Source organism: Pogonomyrmex barbatus, unplaced genomic scaffold, assembly GCF_055798465.1.
Source record: "Pogonomyrmex barbatus isolate J1 unplaced genomic scaffold, ASM5579846v1 scaffold2, whole genome shotgun sequence".
NCBI classification, from domain to species: Eukaryota; Metazoa; Arthropoda; class Insecta; order Hymenoptera; family Formicidae; genus Pogonomyrmex; species Pogonomyrmex barbatus.
Genome location: NW_028297116.1, coordinates 5,146,784 through 5,168,959, shown reverse-complemented (window position 1 = coordinate 5,168,959; position 22,176 = coordinate 5,146,784). Strand labels below are relative to the sequence as shown.

General features: G+C 31.5%; 5 protein-coding genes and 1 long non-coding RNA gene across 8 annotated transcripts; 3 read left to right on the top strand and 3 right to left on the bottom strand.

Annotated features, from left to right (window-relative positions):
• Positions 1–733: 733 nt before the first annotated feature.
• Positions 734–1,675, bottom strand: LOC105423616 (uncharacterized). Its single transcript, XM_011633416.3, has 2 exons — positions 1,516–1,675; positions 734–1,412 (listed from the first exon to the last, which is right to left on the bottom strand). The coding sequence occupies exon 2, from the start codon at positions 1,399–1,401 to the stop codon at positions 1,096–1,098; it is 306 nt and encodes a 101-aa protein (XP_011631718.1). The 5' UTR covers positions 1,402–1,412; positions 1,516–1,675; the 3' UTR covers positions 734–1,095.
• A 237-nt stretch (positions 1,676–1,912) lies between these two features.
• On the bottom strand, positions 1,913–7,179 carry pigeon (gamma-secretase activating protein pigeon). Its single transcript, XM_011633415.3, has 10 exons — positions 6,843–7,179; positions 6,470–6,606; positions 6,100–6,397; positions 5,702–5,940; positions 4,334–5,502; positions 3,795–4,127; positions 3,441–3,655; positions 3,138–3,347; positions 2,997–3,068; positions 1,913–2,920 (listed from the first exon to the last, which is right to left on the bottom strand). The coding sequence occupies exons 1-10, from the start codon at positions 6,898–6,900 to the stop codon at positions 2,850–2,852; spliced, it is 2,802 nt and encodes a 933-aa protein (XP_011631717.2). The 5' UTR covers positions 6,901–7,179; the 3' UTR covers positions 1,913–2,849.
• Positions 7,180–7,349: 170 nt separating this feature from the next.
• LOC148936598 (uncharacterized) lies at positions 7,350–10,248 on the bottom strand. Of its 2 annotated transcripts, XR_016139367.1 has the most exons (4): positions 10,110–10,248; positions 9,133–9,572; positions 8,372–8,574; positions 7,350–7,477 (listed from the first exon to the last, which is right to left on the bottom strand). It is a non-coding gene; the product is annotated as an uncharacterized LOC148936598 (long non-coding RNA). The 2 variants fall into 2 exon arrangements; XR_016139368.1 differs by lacking the exons at positions 9,133–9,572; positions 10,110–10,248 and adding an exon at positions 8,959–9,077.
• On the top strand, positions 10,137–12,126 carry LOC105423614 (glyoxalase domain-containing protein 4). 2 transcript variants are annotated; one of them, XM_011633414.3, is made up of 6 exons: positions 10,137–10,376; positions 10,462–10,511; positions 10,756–11,015; positions 11,255–11,410; positions 11,558–11,733; positions 11,813–12,126. In XM_011633414.3, the coding sequence occupies exons 1-6, from the start codon at positions 10,287–10,289 to the stop codon at positions 11,933–11,935; spliced, it is 855 nt and encodes a 284-aa protein (XP_011631716.2). In that variant the 5' UTR covers positions 10,137–10,286; the 3' UTR covers positions 11,936–12,126. The 2 variants fall into 2 exon arrangements, with proteins under 2 accessions (XP_011631716.2, XP_011631715.2); XM_011633413.3 differs by having other exon boundaries at positions 10,756–11,018.
• Positions 12,127–12,484: 358 nt separating this feature from the next.
• LOC105423612 (uncharacterized) lies at positions 12,485–16,476 on the top strand. Its single transcript, XM_089077277.1, has 8 exons — positions 12,485–12,626; positions 12,868–13,173; positions 13,286–13,363; positions 13,474–13,524; positions 13,693–13,977; positions 14,235–15,390; positions 15,473–15,887; positions 16,014–16,476. Exons 1-8 carry the CDS (start codon positions 12,575–12,577, stop codon positions 16,245–16,247), a joined length of 2,577 nt encoding a protein of 858 aa, XP_088933403.1. The 5' UTR covers positions 12,485–12,574; the 3' UTR covers positions 16,248–16,476.
• Positions 16,477–17,412: 936 nt separating this feature from the next.
• Positions 17,413–21,859, top strand: LOC148936597 (uncharacterized). Its single transcript, XM_089077287.1, has 7 exons — positions 17,413–17,592; positions 19,126–19,461; positions 19,556–19,627; positions 19,922–20,215; positions 20,297–20,618; positions 20,736–21,144; positions 21,316–21,859. Exons 1-7 carry the CDS (start codon positions 17,538–17,540, stop codon positions 21,547–21,549), a joined length of 1,722 nt encoding a protein of 573 aa, XP_088933413.1. The 5' UTR covers positions 17,413–17,537; the 3' UTR covers positions 21,550–21,859.
• Positions 21,860–22,176: the final 317 nt, after the last annotated feature.

Sequence of the window (22,176 nt, the reverse complement as noted above, 5' to 3'; positions counted from 1 at the left end):
TTGTTTTTAAAATTATATAATATAATATATAATATAATAATAAATAATAAGATATATTTATAATGTAATAATAAGATATAATTAATTTTAATTTTAATTAATAAAAAAATATATAATTATAATATATAAATAAGATAAATATAATGGTTCGTGTTCTGAATCCCTAAAAGTAACTTAAACCTTTTGATTAGCTACTTTTAGAGGTACTTTTGTCAATAAAGGAAGATTCAAAATATGGGATATAGTTTTATTAGGATTTATATAATTGTTTAGTCTTGTATTTTTCACTTGTTTCTTTATTTCTTTTATATATAATATTTGAAATTTTTATTTTATCTTTATGTAAGAGAAGCACAAAAGAAATATAATAAAAATAGAATATCCAAATAGTTGGATCACATCTTTATTTACATTTTCATTTTGTATATTTGTATTGCCCCTTTTAGATTAAAAAAAGTAAATAAATAAATATTGTTTAAAAATTTAAAGCAAATTTTTAAAATTCAATATAAAAAAATTGAAAAAGAAAAAAATTACTATAATTGACATGTATGTTACATGGTACGTCTTCCCTTTCACGCCCCATATAATTTCTATTCGAAATATTTTGTGTTCAACAAAACATAATTCGAAAATAAATTTAATTAGTTGGTGAACAATTTCAAGTCATATACATCAAGTTAAATGAATTATCTTATATGTACGACATCATTTATTGAGAAAATATCTCGAATGTAGATAAAATGTATATATTTTGCAAGTTTTATCTCGTTCATACAATATCTGGGGCATCTGTTCATCTTCTATCCTCAAGAAGTGATCACATTTTCTATGTGATAATTATGTACATAAAAATCATGATAACTATGTATAAATATTCTTTATACATATGTGAATACTCTTTTTTTTTTAGATTTATTCTGTAGGAATGAAAATATATGTATATAATTATTTTATATGCATAAATAAATATTTTATATCCATATGCATCATCTATTAATTAAACAGTATGCGCAAACAATAATTATAAATTATAAAAAAAATGTTCACATAATGTTATCCGAGTTCTTATGTTTATATCAGTGCCACTGAACATCAATACATCCTTTGCCGATGGTGCATGAAGTGTTTGCCAGCATGTCGCTCCAATCTTTCATTTCTTTCATTATTACGGCGATCCCAGTGATGATTACGTCTATCACGATTTTGATTTTGATTTTGACGTGACCAATCATGCCTGCGAGGTTTATTGTACCAAGGATCCACAATGGGTGGCTTGCTCAACTCCTGCATCTTAATCTTCATAAAATCGTCGTCCTTCTCCGTGTAACGATCCTTGAACTCCTCCTCACATTCTTCTATAAACTTGGTTTGCTCGCTTGTTAAAGTAATATCTGCCATTGTCAACAAACCTGCAGTTTACATTTTGCAATTTAGAAAAATGATAGACATTAATTAACATAATGTATTATCAATAACGTAAATAAGAAAGCCAGTATTGTAACAAAAACTTACGATCAGAAACATCTCACACTTTTGCTTGATTTTTATTATTCACTATGTATCGCTAAATACCTTGGACTTCACTTGATTTAACAAGTACAGGTTATGTTTGAATATCATCCGCATAAGCGGAATAGATCTGTTCGTTAATAATTGCACGTTTTGCACTCAATATGAATAGATAGCTAATTAAACGTTGGAGAGAAAAGAACCAAAGACGAAAAATGTATTAAATAGTCCATTACATCCGTTGCATTACACATTCGTACACATATCGTAAATAGAATTTTAGAAATATGCTACAAAAAATGTATTTTCTAATAAACGTTTAACAAATTATTTTGGACAATAATGTTTTTGTTTCTTCTTTATGTATTTTACTTGTAAATAAAATAAAACAACATGAAGATAATTTTTCTGCTCATTGGAAGCTGTTTTCTTATTTATTGATAAATTCTGTATTCAGTATTTGTTTTTAAAATTCATATTTTATGATCTTTGTCGATACATAAAAAAATTAGGGACATCATATATTTTATAATATTACACAATTAATGTTGTACTAAATTAACAATAAATATATATATATATATATTAATATATAATATACATATACACTAATAGTGGACACATTATGAGCATGCTAATATAATTCATTTTATCACATATCTTTGATATACTAAATCAACAATTTCATTGAATCATGTATAAACAATATGCATCAACAATATTTTAACTTAATATTATTTAATTACTTAATTTTTCTTTTTTGCACTATATATAGGAATGTGCTGATAAAAATATAAAAAACATCAAATAACAATAGTATGGACGCTTCTAATGGACTAGATATTTATAATTCTTATTAGTATTCTTATTAGTATATTTCTCATTTTCTAATTGCCAATTTATACCTAAATAAAAATTATCCGCGTAAAAAAATTTTCAAAATGCAATCATAAATATCAATATGCAATATTTAATAAAGTTTGTTAAGTAAATTAGATTCCTATTATTTTCATTACTTGTACTTATTGACATTAAATACTATATTTACTGGTAACTAAAACTTTAATGGCACTTTTGAGATTCTTATCAAAATAAAAATTATTTATAATTATAAGTACCCATTATAAATATTCTTTCTAAATACCTAATTTAATAAATATGGAAGATTTATGAATTATAAAAATTTAAAATAGTTGTGATTTCAAATATATCAAAATCTTTTATAAATTTTTGCCATCTAATTGATTCAATAATTGAATAATTGAATAATTATTGAATATAATAAATAGGTTAGATTTAAAAACTGATTTTCATTGAAATACTAAACTTAATTTTCATTAGAGAAAATCCTCTGTAGATGTTACTGTTGCTTCTATCAATAGCCCAAAATCCAATTCTGTAAGACTAGCTGCAAAATGAAAATTACATTTTAAAAACATTCTTGAGAAAATGCAATCAATTGTGTTGGAAATATTAATTCTCACCTTTTGCAGTAAGTAAATCTAAGAAGGTATCTAACGGTGATAAACGATCTGCAGAAGGAAATGCTGCTAAACCTAAAAATAATTTATGCGTATAATATAGATTGCATTTATTGAAATATTATTCGTATGTATTTTACTCACTATTATGATGATTACGATGTTGTAAAGTCCGATTACCAGTTCGATTCTGAGACACTTCGCCGCACAAAATATTAGCAGCGTGTTCTCTGGCTCGTAACATTAAACTAACCGGATGCAGCCATTGATTTAAGAGTCTCTTTGCGCGAGATCTCGACAATAAAGATAACAACTTCAGTTTCTGAACAACGTTTTCTTTTGTATCGCTTATATCTAAATAGAAAATTATCATATAGAATTGCTGTCTATACCATCTTCTATACTTGAAAAACTATAGCAAATACAATAATTTTTTAAAAAATATACCAGCTAAAATAATCTTGGTGACGTCAACTTGAAGTTCAAATACCGAGCGTTCAATATATTGTAGAAACATTGAGTACTTGAGAGTACGATAGCCAAGATAAGTAAAAAACGATGCAAATCCCTGTGGTGCTGGGAAGGCAATGCTCTCTATGGCATATCTATATCGCTGTAAGAGCGTAAACAGCAACCATCGTCTAGCTTCGTCCAATTGATCTCTGCAAAAATAAAATATATAAGCATTCAAGACAAGCAAACGTTTATCAAATTTTAAATATAACTTCATTTAGATTATTATAAATTATTTATATTCATCTAATAGATTGAGCAATATATTTTAAATAGGGATTGTCTTACATGAGATTAAAGCCACGTTCCTGTTCAATTTTTGGATCGACGCCGGCTGCTCTGCAAAGTATCTGACACAATACACGCGAAGCTTCCAATTGCGCAGCCACGTATCTCGTGGCCATGGCATGAACGTGTAATGGAGTGCAAGAACCCCGTGTGTGCATAGTCGACGTGTGCGTGCCATTCTTCAGAAGATACATCGAGAGTTCTCGCAAATTAACAGACACAATGTGCTCTTGTTTCGACGCGGTGCAACTTTCCGTCTCGTTAAAAGGTAAACCGGAATCCAACTTGATGTTTCGATTTCCCAAGAAGTCTCCAAGCGGCATTGCAATAAATCTGTGACATGATGCGATAAAGAAAACATTTAGTTTAATTTTATAAATAGTTACATAATTATAGATGTATATAATTATAGATGTATATAATAATTTATATACAAATAAAATAGATATAAATCTTGAGAGAAATACGCAAACAAATAGCTTTGAACGTTAGTAGGCGCATGCAATTAGTTACGGAATTAGGATAAGAAATATTGTTACCCTCCACTCGGAGACATTGGAGTGCTGCATCTGGACAACGCTTCTGGTTGATAACAAGCTAAGGAGACCAATAATTTCTCCGCGATATGACTAGGTCTGAATCTCAGTTTGTCACTATCATTTTTACTCAGTTGATCCCACAGTCTAGTCCATAAATCGCTACGATAAGGGACCAGCCTTTGCTGCGGTGAAAGTAGCATCACCGACGTATTCCAGAGTTTCTCGTGACTGAGTGTGATATCCAAATCGTTCATCTTTATGTCGAAAGTCATGTAATCCCCTATGGTAGTCACGGGCAGTAGAGACAACAAGGGAACAGTGTCCGCGAGAAGATTCTTTTGCACCAAAGCGTAAGAATTGCCTATAAGAATCTCTTGCATGAAGCGTGGAATATCCAAGGAACGCGGCTTCTCCGCGATGATGGATGTTAACTCCGCGATAATTTCCAGGTCGTTTTTATGGCAGAGAAAATAATGAAGTATTCCCAAGCGGATTTCGACCGAGGTCTCCTTGCGGAAAACTTCAACGAGAAAGTCCGGAGGAATTGTCAACTGCACAAGATCCAAGGTAGGCAGATCTATCGTCAGTATACTCGTATTAGAATTTGCGAGACTGCTTCCGTCCGAGTTCTTGCTATCTGGATTATTATGATGGATTAGTGAATTTTTTCTCGTTCCTTTGCTAGCGCTGTCTAAGTCGAGCAACGGCACCAGATAGGAAACGCGGGACGGGATCGACGATGGCGCGCCGCACAATATGTGACAGCAGGGCTCATGGTTCACGCCAATCTCGAGAAGATGCGCAAATAATCCCGGCACGAACACGATCATGTGATGGCTCTCGTAGATCGCGAAGGTCGGCCTCATCAGTTTGGCGCGCGACCACGATATGCCCGGTATAACGCAATGGATCACGCAGCTGTGATGCAGCAATGTTACTGAATATGCGAAATGTACCGTGTTAGATTCGTTCAAGGAATTAAGTACGTGCTGCGGCGGCTGTACAGGCCGGTAAAGATAGTAGTGACAAACGCAGACCATTCCCTTGGTATCCGACACTACTATGAGGTCTAGGGAACAATCGTGAACTCGCAGGGGTATCACGTCGTCTTCGTAAGTCCCGCAATTCGAGGACGGTGACAGTAGCGGTAAGTTTAATGGGATATTTAGCTAAAAAGATACCATACATTTTACACTAATACAATGCCATGCATTTTTTTAGATGAAACTTAATTGCCAAACACGCAAGATTTACGCAATGTATTAATCAATTCATTCTATGTAGAACCTGTTAATTAATAATTACAAATACACAAACTCATAGTTTGACTAGACGATACTCCCGTAGTTCTTATCAACAAATATTTACCACTGTTTCATGGGGCAAGTCATCGTGAAATTGAAGACCACTGAGGGTTGGTTTCGATGATCTGGAATTATTCTCGTCGTCATCTTCAGTAACCACGCTTGCAGGAATTCGTCGATGATGTATATGATAAAGAACTTGATTGATCATGTCCCATTGCGCCCATATGAATGTTTTTACAAGTATCTCGGATTTCAATTCCTTTATCGATATATCGAATTGGGCAGTATATATCAGAATACCTTGAAATATATAATAAACAATATGAATTGCAAAAATATGTTAATAATCATAAATAAAGTGATGTTTTAATGCGTTTTTTTTACAAGCAAAAAGACTTTTGCCAAGATATCTGTAAAATATGAATGTAACGCAAGCGAATATTACTTGCAGTCACTTACATTCGTGATGTATGAGTACCAGAAACTTATCCACTCCTGGTTGTTCCTTCTCTCTGTACAAAAACTGTATCCGCACCTGCTTAGATCTCTCCATCTCCAGATCGTGCACTTTGATGTCATCAGTTAATTCCACAACGAACACTCTGTAAAATTCTCCACGAGACTCATGTTCATGATCTCTCCGGAGGTCTGATGTCTCTGAACAAGTCTTTTGTTTTGTTACATATCCCATTAAAGTATGACTCTGGTTGACTGTAGCTTGAACAATGTTCAGTACCTCTGGAAAACGGTGCAGTACCTGAATCCCCAATTAGAGTGACATTAGAAATATCCATTCGGCAAAAGAAAGATTCTTCTTCTCAATCCTTACTTGTAATTTATTATCAATCTGGTCATAACGACCGATTATGGTACATGATGTACATGCATCGCTTTTCTCTGCTTCCTCTACCCATCCGATGAGTATCGAACCATCTTTTTCTTGTCCAAGTAGCTTCCATTGCTCGGCTGAGAGACAAAGAAAGATAAACAGCTTTTTTTTCTGATAAACAGCTCTGACATCATATAATTTATGTCCGTCATTTAAAGTATCTGTTGCATTACTAAATATCTTATATATTCTGCGTCGTTATTCTTATATGCACACGCGAATGTGCAGATTTTTATACAAATAAGCTATTATGTGTATTATCATTGTAATATATTTTCCATTTTAAATAAATTAAAAGTTTCTCGACAGTTACCTGTGCTGGCATTCTCCGGCAAAAGCAAACATAATTTTGCTGCGAGGTTCTCTATCATATCTACAGAGAATAATCTGTGAGCAATTTACGTTCCAAGGAAATTTTTGATAGACAATTCACTGCGTTACAATAATAATCACAAAATGTGTGCTCTTTTTTTTGACACTTCTCACATTTCCGTTTGCTCCAAGTCCCTGTCGTCTGCTGCTCTGCCGAATCCAACCGAGCGAAGTCGAATCGTCATGAAAATTCCTTTGGGTGCGTTCACATTGGCCATATTTAGTTGAACGTCTATTTCGCAATTGGAAGTTTCATACGCAGAAACGGAATTCTGTACATGTCCACCGACAACTATCGGTTCGGTTTGATAACGACGTTTGTCGCTTGCGTGACCGTACAAATGTACACACTTATCGACAACTGTTGGTGTCGTTAACGGCATTGACTGATAAATATAAAGCTATTCTGTACCATCATTAACGATAGATATCTAACGATGTTTCGATGTATCGTTTGTGAACGATAATCGTCGCTATTTCGAACGAGGTATGTAACGATAGCGTTCAACCGACACCGACAACTTTTTGAATTTTAGTCCCTCTCGGGCCGTTGAGTAGAGGGGATGTCTTTTGTTCCTACATAAATTTTTGTATTGCGTTAGTGTCGGTCCACAATAGATGATTTAAGCTTTAAAAAGTAAGAAATTGACCAATTATAATCGAATATAAAAAGAATAATCGATTATGATTGGTCAATTTCTTATGGTTAAAACTGCAAAATATATTCATCAATCTATAAAATATAAAATATTTTTGTGCACTTTATATGGTTCAGAATCGCAAGTATTAAAATATATACATGTTTATCAAATCCATATTTAACTATTGAACCTTATATTTAATTTATTAATATAAAAGGATTTTTTAATTATTTTTGCTATTCATTCTATTTAATTTCAAACGTTTTATTATTAAAACATTTTTTCCTTCTAGGTGCACGGTCCAAAGAAGCATCTCAAGCGTCTTAATGTGCCTAAGTCTCGGTCCACAATAGGTATTTAATCTTTAAGCCGTAAGAAATTGACCTATCATATGCGATTATTCTTTTCATATTCGATTATGATCAATTTCTTACTTCTTAAAGCTTAAATCACTTATTGTGGACCGACACTAAAGCGTGGATTAGAAACTCGGAGATGTACATGCTCCACGACCATCTACTGATCCACACAAACTCAGGGAATCATTCCCTTTGGTTATCTTTCTTTATAATAGGTTGAAGTATGCTTTGATAAATTGCGAGGTTACTAAAATTGTGATGCAACGCTTGATCAAGGTTGATGAAAAGATTCGAACTGATCCTAAATATCCAACTGGTTTTATTGATGACTATTTTTTTATATTATAATATTTTTTTATATTATTTTTTTATATTATCTTTTAATTATTTGATATAGCTCATTTTTTTATATATTAAAGCATTTACATTTTCAATTATTGTTTAAATTACAATACGGTTAAATTACATACCGTCTGCCACTGCTTTGTCGACTTTCCGGGTCCAGTACTTAATGAATTTAAGAAATTTTTTAATTGTTCCCACATGTTGTGTATGGTGAATTTTATTCTCTTTAGTTAAAAATTTGCCTGCCGCAAATTTTTCTGAATGCGTTTCCATATATTTTATTAATTCTTCATATTGCACTTGGGTTGTACGTGCCGCACGAGATTTTCTTAAATAATTTAAAAAAACATTTATAGCAGTAAGATAAGTAGAATATGAAGTACAATAATAAATATGAGAATAATTTACACATGTATTTAATTACACGCGTGTAATTAAACACATTCTCAGACCTAATTTATAGTTGTGTAATGTATAGTCGCTTATGTTATTATAGCAATGTGTTAATATAATTTTCATAATTATATATTACTGTGTCTCAATAACAATCATTAATATATAACCATAATATTAATGATTGTTATTGATTGTATACTTAATAAAAATAATGTAAACTTGTAAAAATAATGTAATAAACTTAAAATATAATATATACTTAAAAAATATAATATATACTTAAAAAAAATAAAATAAAAGTTTTTATTATACATACCTGCACATACGTTAATATATTGTATTTATTAGTGCATAATTTTGTACTAACATTATAGTGCATAATTTTGTACTAACATTTGTAATAACATAATAAAAATTATATACATAATAATCAATTACACACACATACACACACACACACACAACTTTATATAAATTAGTATATACATACCTTCTTTGCGTTACCTTTTCCATATTTTTCTTAATAATATAAATGATTTTTTTATAATAATATAAAGGTTTATAAATTTACATTTAACCTTAACAAATTTACATGCCTCGCAAATTTACATTTCTCGCCAAAGATTTTCCGCCAATTTTTTTAGAATTTTAATGCTATGGTTCAGAAACATTCATCATCTTTTTTCCTAGTCTGTACATTATCGATAAAACCGTAGCGACGGCTGTCGCTTGCAACGACATTATCGGTAGAGATGATGTACAGAATATCGTTCATCCATTTGTATTGGTCAGTATCGTTAACTAATGACAGCCAAGGACGATCTTGGAAAAAGACACGATTGCCATTGGCTGTCATTAGTTAACGACATCGACAGTTGTCGGTAAGTAAGTACAGAATTCCGACCCTGGGATTAAATTATTCTTTTAGATCTAGAAAAATAATCTAATGTCAATACGGAAAACTTTCGACAATAAAAATAAATATTCTGTGTGAACGCAACCGATGGTGTAGATTTTAGAGAACCAAAGTTAATTTTTTAATCTCAAATTAACCATAAAATTATTTTATTATAATCAAAAGTTATAATTAAAAAAATGACATTCTTTATGGATCTTTATGGATTTCGCGGAGAATTAAAATATATGTTTTCTCCAACTTTTCCTATTTTTCTTTTATTCCAAAAAATTATTATTTCCAATCATCCAGTGTATATGTGTATATGTTAACAAAGCTAATAAATTTTAGTTGCAAAGATTTTAGTTTTTAGATGATCAATTCTTTTTATTTAAATGAATATTTATATTGAGAATTGACTTACATTTAAAAATTCAATAATTTCTAAAATCCAAAGATTTTCTGAAATTGAATCGCCAATCAATAAGTGTTTTGTTATTTTCTTTTATATTGTAGTTTTTATTTAAAATAAAAAAAAAATTAAATCAATGAAAAAAATGATTGAAATTTACCTAGCTTGAGCTGAAGCAACCGGCCCTGAGAGAGACGCATATTTACTCCCTCCTCTTTCTCTTCCTACTTTGAAATCGTCAAACTTGTGCTTTCTGCTTCAGTCTATTCGCTTTAATTCACACGATTAAACGTGTTATTTTCCATTGAACGAACAAAGCAGCTTCTGAGAGAGAAAAATGGTCACCGGACGCGCGTTGCATTTTGTGTTCAAAATACCCGATCGCGGATTGACGGCGAAATTTTATCGGGAGATTCTTGGGATGAAGGTGATTTTATATTTCCTTTTTCTCTTTTTCTTCTTCCTTTCTTATAACTCAATTTTGTTGATTGTCGGATTATGTGTCTTCGCAGGTGCTCAGGCACGAAGAATTCTCGGACGGATGCGAGGCTGCGTGCAATGGGTGAGTAATCTCCCATGACTTGTCATTAATTGCTCAACAATAATTTCCGTGAAAATGCGATGACTGTTTTTCATGTAACAAAAACAAAGAGAATTTTCATTTTTGTATACCAAATGTAATGTTAAATATATATTTGTTAAATATATATTTATTCTCTTGTATATTTTTTGTAATTATGGTTTGTATAAAACATTTGATTATATGTTGTATTATATTAATACTTCTTTTATCTTTATTTTCACAGACCATATGCAAATCGTTGGAGCAAAACGATGATAGGCTATGGCCCTGAAGACACACATTTTGTGATTGAGTTGACATATAATTATGGGATTAACAAATATGAAACTGGAAATGATTTTAAAGCTATTACTATACGTTCGAAGGATGTGATTGAAAGAGCACGAGCTAATGGCTGGCCAATGCACGAAGAAGATGGAAAGTTTGTGATGCAGGCACCTGGTGGATATAAATATCACATCGTTAATGAGCAACAGCCTAATGGTGGTAAATATAACTATTAGGCTATATCTTTTATTATCTGTAAAATTTCATTTACTGTAAAATTATCATAATATAAATTAGTTCTTGATATTACGTAATAAAACTTGAGCAATATCTTATAGAATAAAGTTATAAAATTGTATCATAAAAAGAAAAATAATAATTAATAGTAATATGTTTTTAACAAAATATTATCTTTTTTTATAAAATAATTGAATTAAATTCTTTGAATTCATCAGATCCAATAGAGAAAGTTACCTTATCCAGTTCTAATCTTGAACGTACCATTGCTTACTGGAAAGATATTTTGGGACTAACGATATTTGATAGGAAAGATAAGAAAGTATTGATGGGCTACAGTAAAGACCAAACCAAGCTTGAATTCGAAGATATTGGTGAGTATGTTATGTATACAAAATATTTAATTTATTTTTTATTGGATTTGTAATTATTGGCTAAGTATTTAATTATTATTTTTGAATTTAAAAATACTAACAAAATATTGGATATTATTAATAAATTTTATCTGAATTGTATTTCAGGAACTGAAGTTAATCACGCAAAAGCATATGGGCGCATTGCATTCTCAGTGCCATTTTCGGAACAGCCCGCGATCCAAAAAGCTATTAAAGAAAGTGGAAATAAAATTTTAACTGATCTTATAACATTAGATACGCCGGGAAAAGCGTCTGTAAGAGTTATCATTCTTGCTGATCCAGTAAGTAATCTTATAAATTAAAATAAAATACTTACTATGCGATCATATTTTATTAATCTTATTGTGGCTACGTTTTCAGGATGGGCACGAGATCTGTTTTGTAGATGATGAAGGATTTAGACAGCTCTCAGTTCCGGATTATCCGAGCGAAGCAATTTTAAATAAATATATCGAAAAAGAAGCATCTGGAAATAATGCGTGAAAAATTATTCGCTCTTCCATTGAAATATTATTTATAATTAATAATACTATATACATGTAAGAAAGAGTTAATGGTGGTGGGATGCTAATTGCGAAGAGATTAATATTTAAGTGATATAAGACATTTAAATATGTAAATATGCAAATAAAAGATATTTGTTTTGTTAAATAAATTTTATTTTTCATAATAAATTGAGTAAAATTAATTTATGTACTTATATATATTTGTACTTATACATATCGCTAGATTAAATAAAATTTTAATGCATAAAAATCTAGCATTAAAGCTCTCAATTTATTTGGAAATCTTGCATAAATGAAAAGTTTTTTATAACCGTTTTCACAGAAAATGTTGACGTTTAGACGTAATTCGCGTCATCAGTATCAGTTTCAGTTATTGAAAGTACTGATTTGTGTAAGAGCGGTCAATAGGCCAACAACGTAATCTTTCAATGTATGTTTATATCATAGTCGAGAAAGACGCCATATACTAAGAAGAAAGACTGAGAAAAACGTGTATATCATTCTACACTCATACTGAAAAGAAACCTGATAAGAAAAACATATATTTATCATCCCATATCCTTCAACATTCTAGTTTCCGTCAGTATAAGCTCGTCGTTACTTCAATACAATAGAAATGAATATCCAGGTTTCGCTATTTCTCTTCCTTTTTACGCTTCTTATAATCGGTAAATATAAAAAAATATATATAATATATTTTTCATATAAAAAATAATCACGTATTATTCATGTATTATTAAAACATAAATTATTTCTTGGATGTAAGATCTTTTTAAAAACTAGGATCTTTTACAAATAATGTTATTTTAACATTTAACGTCATTTTAACCAATTTTTCGTTTTTTCATATATCAGCAATAAAAAAAATATCGCATGAATTTATCGGGCATAAATCTATTTTATTTTCAGGTAATACAAATGCAAGAGGGTTTTCATTCCGAGGTTTATCGTCACGAGGTCCATCATCGTCACGAGGTTCGTCAAGATCTGGTTCAAGCTCCTCTGGATATAGAAGTTCATCAGGTGGACACACAACGGGCTCAAGCTCGACTGGCTACAGAGGTTCATCAGGTGGACACACGACAGGTTCAAGCTCGACTAGATATGGAAGTTCTTCGAGCGGACACATGACGGGATCAAGTCCTCTTGGACATGGAAGTTCATCGAGCGGTCACACGACAGGATCAAATCCGATTAGACATGGAACTTCATCGAGTTAATATATGATATAATTATAATATAATAATGAGGGAGAAGATATATTTTTTCTTTGTTCCAATATTTTTTAATTACAACAGAATTATATTATTATTGTTTAAAATTATAGGTCAAACCCCGCATCAGCAAAATAAAGATTCATCTACAATTTTTATACATGGCGAAGGAGGAGGTGCTACTCGACCCTGTAAGTGCAACATCAGCAAATAGTAGTCGCGAAATATTTATTTCTTACTCAAGAATCTCAGAATATTTGATATGAAAATTTTCTTTGATATGAACTTTTTCTTTGCAAAGCTCAAACTAGTACCGGACAGTCTGGACGGCCAACACCACATGGTGGTATAGGTATTATTAGCATTGATTATTTAATATTAAAATAAACATTATAAAAAAGTTATTTTCAGATATTATTTTATTATATATTTTTATAATATATCATCATTAATATTTTTTATTTTTGTATTTGTTTCTGTTATTTATTAAATAAAAAATAATGTTATCGATTTTTCTTAGGAACTTATTCAGGGAATCAAAAAGACAGTGGAAAACCAGGTTTTACAACAGAGAATAAACAAACTTCTGCGCCGTACAATCCATCAGCTCCACACAATCCATCAGCACCACACAATCCATCAGCACCATACAATCCATCAGCACCATACAATCCATCAGCACCATACAATCCATCAGCACCACGCAATCCATCAGCACCATACAATCCATCAGTACCATACAATCCATCAGCACCATCGATTGATCATATGCCGAAATCCACTGTGATACCTTCGCAAAGTCACGGTATATATATTATTTTAATATTATTAACAAAATAATTTATGTTTTTAAATTTCTAAAGTTTAAGAAATAGTAATAGCAGATATAAAAACAAATTAAAATAAATTAAAGGAATAAACGTTTTCTAGAAATAAAAACATTTAATTAATATAATATAATAAATTAGATGTTTATATTTACTATAATAATCTTTCTTTTATGCTATATAATTATTTATAATACAGTTTAAAAACAATATACAACTTATAATTTTTTTACAGTTCCAACTTCTTCTAATCAACCAAATGCGCCCTATAATCCATCACAAGGAACGGGATCCAACAATCCTTCATGGAGTAATCCGCATTTCAATCCAGGTCATTCCTATCCATCAGGTTCAACTTCCACTAATATTGGCTTCAAAGATCATCTGCGACCAAATCCGATGCCCGTCCCTTCGCACGTTCCCACGCCTTATCCGCATGCTCCCTATCCCATTTCTGGTTCCAATTCACAACCTCCTCCTTATCCTGGTTATCCCGTCGGTCATCCGAGTCAACCTCACTCCACGTATCCCAGTACGTCCCACATACATCCCAGTTACTCCGTTCCCAGTCAAACGGTCGGACATCCTTCCGGTTATCCGTCGCATATTCCACCACCCATGCCGGGTACATTCGGGAACCCTTACTCCACCCATCCCATTGGCGGGACGCATGGCGTTGGACATAGTTATTATCCTCAACAGCACGTTCTGGCGCAGCCGGCAGCACAACCATACATACCTGGACAAACGGTGATAATGGTCCCCGGTCAGCAAGATAGCGGCAGAGGCTTCGGCCAGCTGGTGAAGGAGGCACTCGTGTTCTCCACCATCAATGCCGGTGTGAATAGGCTGTTAAATCCGCATCATTACATGTCATCCGATTACAGCAGACCGGCAAGCACTAGCACGAGCGAGACGCATATAACTTACAATAATCATTATTTTAACACTGCTCCTCCGAGCGACGCCTCGGGCACTGCTTCCTCAGCTTCGCCGAATCTACCTCCGGGAAGCGCTCAAGTTACATATCCCGCCAGTCCAAATCCGGTAAACAATCCGATTATTACTCCGGGTGTATCAATCCCTCCGATTGTCGGGAACAACGCTAGCGTGACGTATCCAGTTGGCGGATCTTCTGTAAACACAATGGGTACAGCTAGCAAAGTGGAAGGTCCTCCAGCTAGTGGACTCTCCGCCAACAATAAAGTGAATAATCAAGGAGCGCCCAATGAAGGAACACTTGTTTATTCTCCGCAATACAGGATATCGGACGATGAGCTAGAGAGGTTGAGTGAAGAATTGTTTCTGAAACAAGAAATCAATATGTCTAAGTATTTGTCATTACACCTTCAAAGTAAATCTGTAAATATGACCGATGCAGCTAGAGGACCGTAAGTTTTCCATTTACGTCGATTTAAATGATTATCTAATATGCATTATCATGTTATTTACGTTTCTTTTTTCTTTTTTCAGATTAATTCATGTGCAACAAGAGGCATATGAATATCCAACGATTTCAGCTATTCGAGCGCTCTACGACATTTACGAACACAATTCTACCGTGAAGGAGACTCGCACGCCGGAAAAACGAAAGAAAGAGAATCTTCTGTTAGACATATTCCTGAACACGAATGTAATGGCTAGAACTATGCAATGGTTGTCAGATCGAGGTTTCATCGATCCTGATGATTTCGAAAAGAAGGATACGTTGCAACATATCTGGTTCAACCAGTTTGATGGTTCCACTTCAGGGTTCGAGCGAGTGTTCACATCTGAAAGATATGGCATGGATCTTCTTGGTGTGCAGGACTGGATTTACTTTAATTATCAAGAATCGAAGAATCGTATTCATTATATGGGATACGTCGATACGGTGAAGCTCGATGATGTGAGTTATTTATATAAATAACGCTATACTATGTCATAGTATTATATCTTATACGTATATATAGAAGGTTAGAAAAATATATTTTATATTTATAAGTCGATTACAATTTACGTTCGCTTTTCACAGAGAGCCTCCTTGGTAAAACTGAACTTCCAAATGGATGATGTTATTAGGCCGAACGCAACGATATTCGTGGGCACGCTTCCCGAACTCGAGATGTCCTTATATACGATATGCTTTTACGCCAGACCAAATAATCTGTGTCCCGTTTCTCTTGGTGGAACCAAATTTAATATTTTCACACATTCGTTCAGATATTACGGGAAAGATCTGATAGATCTTGCACTTCCTATTTTTTAATCCTATATTATATACTCGTAAATAAATATTCGGACATATAATGTAATTTACCGAATACGAAGATAATTTTAATAGAAAATGTAATATACAAAATCAATGTAAGAATTATTGTATGTAGATTAATTCTTTTTGTTATACTTTTTTATTATAAACTTATAATATGACAAAGTTTATAAAAGTAATAAGCAATATGTGTTACAATTTATTTTAATAAAACAATTTTACGATATTCCTTTACGATATTCCTTTTATATAATAAAAATTAATTTTTATAATTAAGTAAACTATACTTCTTCCTAATTACATTATTGTGTTTAAGAATGATAGTAATTTTATGTTAAAGCATTAATTGCTTCTTTTACTTTAATAATGTAATTTTCTTTAAAAATTTTCAAGCATCTCTAAAACGCTTATTTACAAGATGAGTTCTCTAAGAGTCAAAAATATTTATCAACATTTCAAATGATTATCAGCATTTCAAATTATAAATTTATTTAATTTTCGATCAATTCTAGCTTTGCAGGCGCGCGCGGAGGATTAACGGAAGGGGAAATTTACAATGCATGAATCATTCAATGTTACGAGCAACTTTGTAACATTGGTCACCGACGTCTAAACCATTCAGCATAGGGGAGATCGAGGCCAGTTCTCACAGTTTTCAAATATTGATTTTTAAGAAAAAAAGCAGATGCAAAATTTTTTAAATATATAAAAAATTATTTATCTTTACATGAAACTGACAATCAACCCCTATGGTTATATATCACACATTCCAGAGTTAATGATCACATATATTTTATATAGGGAAAAAAAATTAAATTTTTATTTTTCCGTCAGTTTTATATCTCTTGCAATAATAATAATTATAATGTAAGAATATAAAAAAAGTAATATTAAATTGCAAAAAAATTCTTTTTTATCTTGGAATGGCATTGGTATTGTTGGGAGAGGCGCATTATGTATCTTATGATTGTTAAAAATGAATCTAAGTTTCACATTTATCATGTTAGGATGGGCTGCACTATGAAGAAAAGGATGCTGCGCCATATACTGAATGAGCTATATAAATTTTATGACAACCTGTGCGGCAATCAGCCCCGATAATTTCTCCCCTACAGTCGACCCCATAATATTGGTCACCGGCGTTTAGGCCATTCAGCATAAGGTCGAACTGCGGTAGTAACACGTCGACTTTGCATTAGCAAACAGTGCATATCCCTCAGAGATTTCTTCGAGTTTTTAACCGACAGATATAGCGATACAGCAGAGGCAAAGGGGGCAACAACGAATATGAGAATCAGAACAATAATTCTAATTTTTGTGATTGTGATTTTATACATTTTCGGTAATCACGTATTTTATTCTTAAGCAGATATTACATTTACATTATTATAGACTGTAATTAATGGAGCATCGTTAATATATTGCGGATAAAATTCTTATGTTTTCTCTTGGTCACTAAATACGGCTAATAATAAAAAAAATAATCTGTAATGTGTTAACACGTAAAATTAGTGCACGAAAGAAATATAAGATTTATACAGTATATTTAAAATATTCCGAAATTTGCGCGAAATATTTTAATTCATCAAGAAGTGAATTCTAATTTTAAATCATTGATAAAATTTTACCATTGATTATTTTATCATTGAGAAAATTCAGTATTAATTATTAGCGTTGAGAATATTAGCTATATATTTGAAATAAAAATTCTAGAGTAAACTTTAAGATGCTTTCAAATTTGTGTGAAATATTTCAAAAGTGTTTCAATTAATCTAAATTGACTTTTAGTAAAAAAATTTCGTTAAATTTTTGTTGAAAATTTATGTTGAAGACTTGATATTAATTATTTTAATCAATTATTTTAAATTAAAATTCTTTTTAATTTTGTATTAATATGGAAACTTAGATTGCACAAATTTATTCGTTTTTATCTTTCAAGAATTCAAGAATTATTAAAATTAATTTATAACTAAAGGAGTGATAATTGAAGTGAAGAAGTGAAAAAATATAATTTCTAGATTAGTTAAAGAATTTTACTGGGTGCCATGCAAATGCAAATTTGAAATTTAATTATTTTTTTATTACAAAAAACAATTAATTAATTAATCAAAATTTAATTTATATAATAAATATTTCGAAAAAATCTAATGTATATGTGAAAGAGTGGCGCATTATTGAATTTTTACAAGGCATAAAATTTATAAACTTTTATTTATTTATGCTGTATTTAAGCTTTCTAAGATAGTATACGTAAAAATAAAATAGAAATCACAAATGATTTAGATAATAAGAAAATAGACAAAATGATATAAAATATATATAAATTTTATATATAAATATTTTATATATTATATATAAATTTATACAAAATAATGGTAAATTGATTAATAAATACAACAATAAATGAAATCATCTACATAATAAATGAAATCACTAAAGAAAATTACTCTTCCCTACTCATACGTCATATCGCTAACTTACACTGCTCGTATAGTATTATTCACTTGTCGGCATTTATTATAATTATTATTGCGATGCAATTTGAAACAGAGAAAGAAGCATCTGTTGCAACAGATAACATGTGAAAAACTGTTTGTCCTTTCATAATTTAATAATGCAAAGTATACTATAGAAAATGTTAATGGTGGTGAGACATTAATTAAGAAGAGATTAGCATTTATATAATTCCAAATAAAGATATGCAAATATGTAGATGAAAAATATTTTGAATAAAAAGGAGTCCAATAACATTAACTTTACAGACATCATTCTGAGTAACACTCAAATTTTTAATAAATAAGATCGTTTGTTGTTTATTAGAACGTTATTAACAAAAATTGTTTACGAAGATGTACATAACTTACTTGATTTTCAGACGATGTAAATGCAAAAAGATTCGGATCTCTGCGAATTCTTGGAGGTTTATCATCACGGGGTGGGTCGTCACGAGGTTCTTCTTCGTCTAATTCAAACTCCAACTCTGGACGACGAAGATCATCGAGCGGTTTCGGACAATACGATTCCGACGATTCATCGATCGCAAAAAATTATGAATACGAAAGTTCATCAGGTGGACGTGTGACGAGCTCAAGCTCAACTGGATATAAGAGTTCCTCGAGTGGGGATATGAGAGGATCAAATTCCTTCGGGAGACAGGGAAGTTCATCGGGACGCTCATCAGGATCAAGCTCTTCTAAACGTAGAAAGTCGAGTCAGTATAAAAAATTTTATAATAAAAAAAAAAAAGATACAATTTGTTTTAATATTTCTGTAGCTTATATTATCTTTGCAAAAAATGTTTACAGGTCAGACTTTTCATCACCGAAACAAAGATGCATCAAGTTTCTTTCACGGTGAAAGACGTGCCAATCGACCTCGTAAGTGCAACGTCAGCAAATAATAATAATTGCAAAATATTTATTTCTAAACAGCATTTAATATCTTTTTCGATTTCATTGAGGTGAGCTGTCTCTTTACTTGTTCACCAGGTCCAATTTCTAATATCAGCTTCGAATATTATCTGCGCCCAACTTTGGTGACGTTTCTTTGTAACTTCAACCAATCTCACTTAACTTCGATCTCATTTAATCTTTATCAATATCATTCCAGCTATTCCGTTACCAATCGAACAATCGGACAACGGTTACTTAACGCTTTCGTCACGCGTGCAGGTATATTCAGGACTTACTCCACGCGTTCCGTTGACGGCGTAGCTGGACGCGATCATCGTCCTGAGCAACACGTCCTGACGCAGCCGGCAACACAACCGTACATACCTGGGCGAACGGTCATCGCAGTTCCCGATGAGAAAGACCGAGAGTTTGGTGAATTAATAAGGAGGGCACTCGTATTCTCCGTAATCCGGAATGGTGTAAACGGGCTGATAAACTCGCATCATTATGTGTCTGATTACAGCACATCGGCAGGCAGCGATACCGGGACGAGCGAAATGCATATGAAAAATAGTAATTAATTAATATCATTATTTAAATGCTATTATTTCGGATAGGTCTCAAATTCGGTAAACAATCCGGTCATTATTTCAGATGTATCGACCCCCGAAATCTTCGAAAGCAATGATAACTTGACAGATAGCGATATTTCCATGAACACAACGGGCACTGTTGGGAATGTCGAAAATACCGCGGTTAATACATTTTCTAGTGAATTTTCTGTTGACGATACAGCAAACGATCAGGGATCCAATGAAGAAACGAAGAATATTCATTCTTCATATAAAATATCGGACGAGGATCTGCAAACGTTGACTGAAATGTTGTTCGCGAAACAAATGGTCATTTCGATGTGGTTGACGTTAAATTTACAGAATAAATCTGAGAACTTTATCGATGATTCAGCTCAAGAACCGTAAGTTATGTATTTAAATAATTTTAAATGATACGTACGTAAACAATTTTACACAATAATTTAACATTATATAAATAAATATTTTGTGTATCTCTCTCGTGTATTTCTCGTTTTTAGATTAATTTACGTACAAGAAGAAGCATATGCATATCCAACAATTCTAGCTATTCGAAAGCTTTATGACAATTACGAACATAATTTCACCGTGAAGGAGACTCGCATGGTGCCAAAGCGAAGGAGAGAGAGCGGTTTATTAAATAGTTTGTTGCACTCACAAGTAATGGCTACTGCTATGCAATGGTTGTCAGAGCGAGGTTTCATCGACTATTTTGAGAGGAAGGACATTTTGAGGTATATCTGGTTCAACCAGTTCGATGGTGTCACTTCAGGGTTCGAGCGGGTGTTCACGTCTGAAAGATACGGCTCAGACATTCTTGGTGTGCAGGACTGGATTTACTTTAATTATCAAGAATCGAAGAATCGTATTAATTATATGGGATACGTCGATACGTTGAAGCTCGGTGATGTAAGTTATTTAAAAATAAAATATTTTAAAAATAACGCTGAATCGTGCCTTATTGTTTAATATATGATGAGAAAAGGGAAATTTTTTTTATATATATCTTATTATTATAATATATTAATATAATAAAATATTTTCAATATTGATTATAACTTATTTCGTTTCTCTTCACAGAAAGCCTCCTTGGTAAAACTGAACTTCCAAATGGATGATGTTATTAGACCTAATGCAACGATATTCGTGGGCACGACTCCCGAACTCGAGATGTCTTTATATACGATATGCTTTTACGCCAGATCAAATGATCTGTGTCCCGTTTCTCTTGGTGGAACGAAATTTAATATTTTCACACATTCGTTCAGATATCACGGGAAAGATATGATAGATCTTGCGCTTCCTATTTTCTAGTTCTGTATTATGTACATAATTAAATATTTGGAAGTAATATAAATTACAAAATATATAATGTGAACGTAATTTTATTAAAAATAAAATATATTAAACATATTAATGTAAGAATTATCGTATATATGAATTAATTTCTTTTAATTTTTAATTCTTATAATATGTTTTATGTAATAAACGATATATATTTTAATATCTTTTAATGAAAAAATTTTGTGAACTTATTATAAAAATAGTAATACTTGTTTTATGTAATAAAAATAAAACTAATGTATGAATTTTTATAATTAAATAAATTATACTTCTCTTCGTTTGTGATCACATTATTGCACTTCTAAGATAATAATTATAATTTTATATTGGAGAACATGATCGTTTGTACCAGTTATTTCCACAACATAATTCCTTTTTTTGAACTATCTTTGAATCTTCCTAAGGAGGCAAAGTTCAATTTTTTCTGAAATTGATAATATTTATTTTATTTATTTATAATGTTATAATATTAATCAATAAAATTATCAAATAAGATTCCAAAATTATTAATTTCAATAATCTTCAATAAGTTTCACTTTACATGCAAATTATTTCAAAATTTTATGTTAATTTCAAAAAGATTTAAAAAAAATAATT

Bases quoted from the DNA above. Each gene is read 5' to 3' on its own strand.
- LOC105423616 (XM_011633416.3), bottom strand. From the start codon at position 1,401: ATGGCAGATATTACTTTAACAAGCGAGCAAACCAAGTTTATAGAAGAA.
- pigeon (XM_011633415.3), bottom strand. From the start codon at position 6,900: ATGATAGAGAACCTCGCAGCAAAATTATGTTTGCTTTTGCCGGAGAAT. The intron at 6,607-6,842 runs GTAACTGTCGAG...TTTGTCTCTCAG, and splicing joins GCCGGAGAATGCCAGCACAG to CCGAGCAATGGAAGCTACTT. The intron at 3,348-3,440 runs GTATATTTTTTA...TTTTCTATTTAG, and splicing joins CACCAAGATTATTTTAGCTG to ATATAAGCGATACAAAAGAA.
- LOC105423614 (XM_011633413.3), top strand. From the start codon at position 10,287: ATGGTCACCGGACGCGCGTTGCATTTTGTGTTCAAAATACCCGATCGC. The intron at 10,377-10,461 runs GTGATTTTATAT...GTGTCTTCGCAG, and splicing joins GGGAGATTCTTGGGATGAAG to GTGCTCAGGCACGAAGAATT. The intron at 10,512-10,755 runs GTGAGTAATCTC...TTATTTTCACAG, and splicing joins TGCGAGGCTGCGTGCAATGG to ACCATATGCAAATCGTTGGA.
- LOC105423612 (XM_089077277.1), top strand. From the start codon at position 12,575: ATGAATATCCAGGTTTCGCTATTTCTCTTCCTTTTTACGCTTCTTATA. The intron at 13,174-13,285 runs GTTAATATATGA...TTAAAATTATAG, and splicing joins TAGACATGGAACTTCATCGA to GTCAAACCCCGCATCAGCAA. The intron at 13,525-13,692 runs GTATTATTAGCA...GATTTTTCTTAG, and splicing joins AACACCACATGGTGGTATAG to GAACTTATTCAGGGAATCAA.
- LOC148936597 (XM_089077287.1), top strand. From the start codon at position 17,538: ATGAGAATCAGAACAATAATTCTAATTTTTGTGATTGTGATTTTATAC. The intron at 19,462-19,555 runs GTCAGTATAAAA...AAATGTTTACAG, and splicing joins TTCTAAACGTAGAAAGTCGA to GTCAGACTTTTCATCACCGA. The intron at 21,145-21,315 runs GTAAGTTATTTA...TTCTCTTCACAG, and splicing joins ATACGTTGAAGCTCGGTGAT to AAAGCCTCCTTGGTAAAACT.